General features: G+C 36.8%; 1 protein-coding gene across 1 annotated transcript in view; it reads right to left on the minus strand.

Annotated features, from left to right (window-relative positions):
• The window catches only part of LOC119578881 (ribosome biogenesis protein WDR12 homolog), a 15,370-nt gene that overhangs the window by 5,725 nt on the left and 968 nt on the right, over positions 1-8,677 (minus strand). The window contains exons 2-7 of the mRNA XM_037926540.1: positions 6,188-6,276; positions 5,544-5,757; positions 5,031-5,195; positions 4,292-4,467; positions 2,393-2,484; positions 1,132-1,378 (exon numbers count right to left, since the gene is read on the minus strand). Coding sequence (XP_037782468.1) covers positions 1,132-1,378; positions 2,393-2,484; positions 4,292-4,467; positions 5,031-5,195; positions 5,544-5,757; positions 6,188-6,276 — 983 coding nt within the window. The remainder of the gene's footprint in view (positions 1-1,131; positions 1,379-2,392; positions 2,485-4,291; positions 4,468-5,030; positions 5,196-5,543; positions 5,758-6,187; positions 6,277-8,677) is intronic.

Below are 8,677 nucleotides of genomic sequence, written 5' to 3' on the forward strand. Positions count from 1 at the left end.
GAGAAAAAAAAGGAAGAGAAAGAAAAAGAGAAAGGGGGAGAAAAAAGGGGAAGAAAAAAAAAAAAAAAAAAAGGGGGGAAGGGGAGAGGGGAGAGAAGGAGAGAGAGAGAGAGAAAAAGAGGGGGAGAAAAGGGAGAGAGAAGGGGAAAAAGAGAGAAAAAAAAAGGGAAAGAAAGAAAAAAAGGAGAAGGAAAAAGAGAAAAGAGAAAAAAAGGAAGAGAAAATGAGAAAAAAAGGAGAAAAAAAGGAGAAAAAAAGAGAGGGGGGGGGGAGGGGGGAAAGGGAGAGAGAGAAAAAGGGGGAAAAAAGGGGGAAAGAAGAGGAGAAAAGAGAAGAGAGAGAGAAAAGGGGGGGAAAAAAAAAAAGGAGAGGAGAAAAAAAAAGGAAAAAGGAAAGGGGAAAAAAGGGGGGGAAAAGGAAAAAAGGGGAAAGGAGAGAGAGGGGGGGGAGGAGGAGAGAGGGGGGAAAGAGGGAGGGAGAGAGAGGGGAAGAAAGAAAAAGGGGGGGGAGAGAAGAGGAGAGAGAAAAAGAGAAAAAGAGAGAGAAAAAGAAGAGAAGAGGGGAAAGGAGAGAGGAAGGGAGGGGGGAAGGAGGGGAGGAGAGGGAGAAAAGGGAGAGAGAGAGAAGAGGGAGGAGAAAAGGAGAGAGGGAGAGAGAGAGAGAGAAGAGGAGGAGGGAGAAGAGGAGAGAGGAGGGGGGAGGGGGAGAAAAGGAGAGAAGAAAGAGAGAGGGGGGGAAAAAAAGGGGGGAAAGGAGAGAGAGAGAGAGAGAGAAAAAGGAAAAGGGGAGAGGAGGAGGGGAGGAGAGAGAGAGAGAGGAGGAGAGAGAGAGAGAGAGAGAGAGAAAAGAGATAGAGGGAGGGAAAAGAGAAAAGAGAAAAGAGAAAAGAGAGAGAGAGAGAGAGAGAGATGATGAGAGAGGAGAGGAGAGAAAGAGAAAGAGAAAGAGAAAGAGAAAGAGAAAGAGAAAAGAGAGAGAGAGAGAGAGAGAGAGAGAGAGAGAGAGAGAGAGAGAGAGAGAGAGAGAGACATGAACATGGAATGGGAAGGCAGAGAGAAAGATGTCCAAATGAGGAGAGAAAGATGTAAAAGAAACAGACTAGGTGATGCCTATATATTACTAAGCACTTACCAGATGAACGGGGGTCGTAAAGTCTTATATAATTGTCGGCACAGCCAGTTATCAGTGTCTTATTCAGAGGAGACCACGATATGCAGAAGAAAGCACAATTGCCAGCAATCTGTGTCTTTATGCCTCCAATATCCGTATCCCATATTCGGACAGTGTGATCCCAAGATGCTGAGGCAATCTCACTCACATCCGTCCACACAACGCCACTCACAGTCTCGGAGTGACCAGCCAGGGTAAGGAGCGGAGTCTGTTAGGAAGAATGCAATAATATAATAAGGTTTAGTCTTCCACTGTTGTGTCTGCTGTGGCTGAGAATGTTTAGTATTTCAAAGCAATGGGAGTAAAACACACTGGCTAAAAATTGCTAATATATCATTACAAAATATAAGGTAAATAAGGAAAGAGATAATGAGCATGTTTCATATTAGCAGTATCACTTACATTTACAATTATTTTGTCCCTGTTTCTAGTGAATTTCAAAGAAAAATATCTATTAACCCAATGCTGCCAAGTGGTTTCCCAATGTGAAAGCCCTCTCTCCCAGGCTGTATTCACAGTGGCCTGGGCCCCACTACTGGGGGATCGTGTTGGCACCATAGTAAGCTCAGCATGGATGTCCCTGCCCCCAGAAAATGGGACTGGCGCACCATGCCACCCAGAATAGAGTCCAGGCATGCCATGGAATGTACATATATACCACCGAGCGGCAAAGGGTTAAATATTCTTACACATGTATATGAAGTGATGTTCAAGCAGAAATGATACTAAAAATATTTGTTATGAAAGATTACTATGATACTGTATACTCTACAAATATAAGAAAATGCATCACACATTTCTGTCAAATCAAGAAAATCAAGAAAAATCAGGTATACACTTTTCATTAGCATTCATTGTTAGAGCTGCCAAGAGAAAGCTAGGGAAACTCATGGATGTGGCTCTTCTACATTATTACTGCCTCCCCTCCCCTCTTGGCAGTCCTGTTGATGCTCATCATCATTCATGCATAAAATATGGCACTAATGACTGAAATTTCAATTTTCAAAATCAGTTTCTTTGCTTTTTACAGGTGAAGCCAAGGAACTGCAAGCCTTAGGGGGATAACATTCTAAATCTCTTTGGTTACCAGTGAATATCTTGACACCTAGTGTAAATAAATTATTTATATTCTAAATAGGTCACTAACTTAATGATATACAAATTTATAGATATTTTTTGTTAAATGCAGGGTCTTCAATACAAATAATTACAAGTAACTTACCGTTTTTGGAACTTTGTCCCCCTTGCTCTTTTTGTTTTCATCCTCTTCTTCTTCTTTATCTCTTTGAATGTTTGCATTTTGTTTCTTGTCATCTGCAATGAAATCATTATCAGAATGTTTACATCAGACATCACACATAATCAAGGATCTATAAAATTAACTGTTGTTGTATAATTTATGATTTACAACTTCTGATTTACAGGAAATGTGCTCAACTCTTAATAGCTTTTGTGCATCTAATTGATATTAAGTTATTTCCTACATGAACATGCTAACAATGTTTACAATAGCTAGTCATATTTTCTGAGGGGGGTTATGCAAGTACATTGCTTAAAGGCTGAATATGGTAACAAAATCTGGTGATATTAACCCTACAATGACAGCACCAGGAATTTCTGGGTGTCACTAATTCTGTTGACTTCTGGTAACCATTAAGCCTTTTGGCTGGGGAGTTAACTGCATGCAGCAGAGCTTCCCACTTGACTCGTTTTAGAGTCATGACACCTATAGCCTCACCCATTATGATGAGCTGATTTTTCATGATGGCTATATACGTGCTCAGCTATAAGAGGTTAAGGGTGATGTCAAGACTAAAAGTCCTATCAAAAATAGGATTAAACTGTGGGTACAGAATTGATGTAAACCTACAAAGGTTATCTTGCATCAAGAGATTTGATGCATGGTATCTAAAACACACATTGGATCACATGCTCACTTTCTGCAGTAACATACCAGTACAAAAACTGCATTTCATGGTGCATAAATTTGAGCTTAATGTTAAAACTACTTAAAGTGAAAGATGAAAATTTTATGCATTTATGATGCTGGGCTTAATAGTGCAGTTGTTTTTTTAGGGTAAAAGATTTGTTAGTTAAATGGTGATTTTCATTATGATTTTACATAAAAAGTGTCCAACAAATAGTCATGCAGTTGTGTTCCTTTTTGTAATTTTTCACAAACAGCATTAGATAGAATTCCCATGGGTAAATATCCATCAGGTATGATACATCAGCTCACAAGAATGATATCTTAAAATGACATGCTCTGTTGTAAGCTCATATGTAACTTCTTAGGAAGTGTATTTTCTATTAAAAAAAGAAGAAAAATAAGGGGGGGGGGGGACAATTACAGGTTCAAATCTGGTTTAGGAATAGGTTTCACAAATGAATCATACTAAGTCTTTTTTGTGGAAAATATAACATGATTACAGGAATATCTTATACTAAAGGAAATTCTGAATGAAGGGATTTTACACTATGACACAACAAGCAATACATGAAATTTAGGTTAAGATAAACAACAATAGCAATAGCAATAATGATAACAACAAAAATAAGAAAGAACTAAAATATATATAATGAATGTATGACCCAACTCCTTTAGACATCTGTTCATCAGTTTATTGACAAATCCAGGTAATCATTCCCTCATTATCTACTTAGTTTACTAAAAGTACTGTAATTGTGTATCACTCTTTCAAAGAGATTATATTCTGAATATAATTAATATCACTGAAAAGCTTTGCTTGAAAAATATCAATGCATAGGTTGTCTGCATATATATTATTAATATAAGTCTTTCTTTCCTGCCATCAGTTTAAAGAAATTACACTAGATTTTCCTCTACTATTGACTTTCAATATTACAAAATGGACACAAAACTACTTTATCAGACATTAGGGATCTCAGTAACCATTTTGCAGAGATAGCAAAACCAAAATCCTCAATGAGGAGAAATGTGACTTAAAACAAAATAGGGAAAGTCGCAGAGAAGAAATCAGCTTACAATCCAGATGAATTTGAAATGGACTGCGACATGATGTATCTGGAAGTGAAGGTGATAAATCTGGCAGTGAAGAGGAGCATAACCTTCAAAACCAACATGCGATAAACAACTCACCTACAGCCCAGACCTTCAGTCGAGTATCCCAGGAACCAGTGACAAAGAGACCTTTCAGTTGGTCCACCGCCACACACTCAACACTCTGACTATGACCACAGCATCGACTAACACACTCCACTGTGTTTGCTTCGCTATCCCACTTCCATATAAATGCTGACTGGTCGATTGAAGTGCTAGAAGAAGTTTTATGCTTTAGTGCCAACAAATCTAAATCAAATTACAATAATAATAGTGATATTAATAGCAAATATAATAAACCTAACATGGGTGCCCTAATGAATACTTATAGCAGTAGTGACAACAACATTAATAGAAATGGCAATTAAAAAATAATAATGACAATGAAAATCACAACAGGAATAATAAGGATACTAACAATAATAATAATAAATAAATAGATTATAATAATAATAATAAAAATAACAACAGTAATAATAATTATAATAATAACAGCATTAATAATGGAGGCGGTGGGTGTTGGTGGTATATTATAATTATATTTATAATTATAATTATAATTATAATAATAATAATTATTATAATAATAATAATTCTAATAATAATAATAACTATTATTATTATTATTATTAAAATAATAATAACAACAATAATAATTCTCATAATAATAACAACAATAATAATAATTCTAATAATAATAACAATAATAATAATGATGATGATACGACCAATAAAATCAACCACACACACAAAAAAACGACTATAAAAGGGATTTTACCTGATAAATGTTTTAACATCTGAGTCAGTTTTTGACCAGGTCACTGCTTTGACAGGTGCATTGTGGGCTGGAATTTTCAGCTTATGGGCATCTTTAATTCTTCCTCTGCCCAAATTCTTCACATCCCATATATGCAAGGTGTTGTCATAACAACCTGTTAATAACCTGTAATTCAAGGAAAAGTAAATCATCAACTGTCACTACTACAACCATGTATTTTCTTATTGCTAATATTCTCTAAGGTGAATTAGATGAAATAGAATATTACATGTAAGACCTTGAAAGTAAATAAATAAATAAATAAATAAAATAATGAATTAGAAAATCATGCCAGACTTGAAGAAACTCAAGGTTACTTATGCATCTGTCTATTAACAAATTTGAGACAAGTAACTTGAAATATAGGTTACTTCTTTTTGAAGAAAAAAAAAATTTGTTTAATGATGACATTTTTTCTAGCATGACTTGATCTAGAGTCACAGAATCGGACAAGAACTCTTTTTAAACTCTTACCATTCCTCAGTGGTATGGACGGAAGACACCCAGTCATCATGGATAAGAGACTCTTTAGGTGTTGGTGGTGGAAGTCTTTCGAAGTATTCAATATTTATAACATTCTCAAAACTTTTTCCAAGCTTTTGAAGATGCTGATCCAACAGTCTTCTCAGAATTTGCCCTTCCACAATAAAGTCAAATGTGGGAACATCTGCAGCTTTAATCTTTGAACCTGCAAGAGGTAAAATCATGTTCAGACTGAAAGCAATGAAAGAACCTTGTATAAATTTTATCAGCATTGAAAAAGCCTAATATATCTTTCTCAGAAAAAGAAAGAAAGAAGGAAAAAAATATATATCCTCTTTAACCTGTTGATGCTGTAAGTGTGTTTACATCCCCTGTCCACAGTGGTTTAGTTTTATTATCCCATCTATTCACAAGTAATGTCAACTGTAATTTGATGCTTTTATTATCACTGACATTATCATTATAATGTTATTACCATCTATGGGTCTACACAATAAATAACCGAAAATCACAGTTGACATGGGATATACATACTGTAAATGTCATCCTCAGCAGCATTGGGTAAGTGAAACAAAACCACAGTGGACAGTGCATGTACCCTTTGCTAAGGGGTTAAATTTTAAGCAGCAACATACCTTGACATATATATGTTTTGATAATCTCATTGAGGTCTTCATTGCTCGCATCTGCTGGTACAGACACAGAAACACCCGGTACTGCATATCTGTAAGAGAACAAACATAATATTAAAAACACCTGTTGCCAGACCCTATCAATATGTTCTAGACAGGCATCAAGATGTACAAGTTGGCCATGTCTCAATGCAATTATGAATAATTTCCATGGTTCAATTCATTTACTTATTATATGATAAGCTACAATAATGCTTTGTATTTCTAGAAAAAAAAAAGCAATAAAAATAAATAAATAAATGAATAATAAAAAAAAATAATAATAAATAAATAAATAAATAGGATGAGGTACCAATAGGACCAAAATATTACGATGGGATTACACAATATACAACATGGAAATAAAGATCAGTCTATGGGAGGAAGCTATTTTTCACATAATTAAAAAAAAATTCAACTTTTTCCTACGCTTATTAACCCATTGCCGACGGGTGGCATGTACGTACATGCCATGGCATGGCGGGACCATCTGCCGGGGGCACGTGCGCACATGCCATAGAGTATGCATGGACATGCCATGAGTTTTTATTTGTTACAATCACGGCAAAAGATTATTTTTTGCCAGTGAAAGTGTGATTAAGTCGGTTCTAACACTTTCTCATTTTTACCATGCAAACAAACAAAAAAAATGCAACAAACCGACAATTTCAACTCCATGATGCCACACACTGCTTATTTTATTCGGACTATAGACCGAATAATGATCAACTATGGAGTCTATATAACAACAAAAATACCCTTCAGTCTCGATTTATCAGGAAGTTTGGCAAGTAGAGACTGTAAAAAATAATGAAAATTGAAAATACAACATATCTTCGTAGTATTACGAAGAAACGGAATGGCATGCTGGTATTTGGGATGAGTGGTCGCGCATGCTCGGGCGACGATATAAGCCCCCGGCAGCGAGGCCCAGGCCACTATGAATGCTACCCGTCAATTATGGGTTAACACATTTGAACTTACAAGTATACAGGCTAACACAATATGGAAATTAAAAAATTTTGTGCATCAGCTAATATTTCCTTGCATGTCAATTTACTATAACATATCTGAAGGATACATACAAATTCACAATTCAAGGGGGGTGGGTAAATTTGATGTAGTCAAATGATCCTCCAAAGGTTGAGGGGCAAATTGAGCAAGCCTTGAGAACATTTTTACACATACTCCACACTCATTTATTGATGGAAATAATATAAAAGTCCTTTCCTAAATCCCCACTAAGTCTAATAACCATCCAAGAGCTTTGTGCACATGTGGTGAGTCATTCCTGTTACCTCAGCATTCAGGTGAAGTTCCTATCATCAACTAATATTTGCCCTCTGCCAAATTTTCCCATGATGGCATTTTCACATCATCCCCCTCAAGCCAAATTTTTTCATGATGTGATGGTTGCATCATCTGGATCATAGGGGTTAACCCCCAAAGACCACATTTCAACAACTCTGCCATGGGACCCATCATGTTGCTTATAGGCATGATTTTTTTTTTCCTATAAGCAAGTTTAATCAGTGAGATTTGTCTGAGATCTGTTTTATCAATTGCAGCCAGCTGCAGTGTTAAGGTATGTGTTCAAACTTAACAGACATCTAGTGCATATGTCTCCATGGATTCTCCTGCCCACCAGGCTTAATGATCCACAGGCTCTTTTGGTCCTACTTCACCACAATCACAGATCCTGGACAATGGCACCCTATATCTATGGTACACACAAGAGTCCCAGGAATGCACTTCACATGGCAAGACCACAGCTTAAACTGAGATGTCATGAAGGCCCAGCCTCATATACCTAGCATCCTGTCCTCAGTGACACAAGTTGGGCTTGTCTATGGAATTCTGGACAGTGCTGATTATTATGGGTTAATGTACCAAGAAATTTGTCTCATGCTGGTATACCACACAGTAATTGAACAGCATAGCATCAGAGTTGAAAAAAATACCTATACCATAGAAAATGGAGAGAAAATGGGAAGGGAGAGGGAGAGTGAGTTACAGGAGGAGAGATGTAAGGAGATGGGAGGGAGGGATACAGGATGAGAAGGGGAGACAGGGAAAGAGACAGAGAGGAGAAGAGGGGGAAGGAAGACAAAAGAAGAGAGGAGAAGAGAGAGAAAGAGACATCAGTATCATCAATTTGGAACAACAAATGCCCACTGCCACTATTATTACCAATGAACTATTATTATGATGATATATTCTGGTCACATGATGGAGATGCAGAGAGATCTGGTCACAGAAAAGAGGGGAGAGGAGAGAGAGAGAGAGAGAGAGAGAGAGAGAGAGAGAGAGAGAGAGAGAGAGAGAGAGAGAGAGAGAAAGAGAGAGAGAGAGAGAGAAGTGATTATGAGCAATGGGGGTAACAGAATCACCAATGTGAAACAACAGATTCCCACTCATATTGTATCTATTGCCCCTGCATCACAATAAAATTCA

This window comes from Penaeus monodon, chromosome 11, assembly GCF_015228065.2.
Source record: "Penaeus monodon isolate SGIC_2016 chromosome 11, NSTDA_Pmon_1, whole genome shotgun sequence".
NCBI classification, from domain to species: domain Eukaryota; kingdom Metazoa; phylum Arthropoda; class Malacostraca; order Decapoda; family Penaeidae; genus Penaeus; species Penaeus monodon.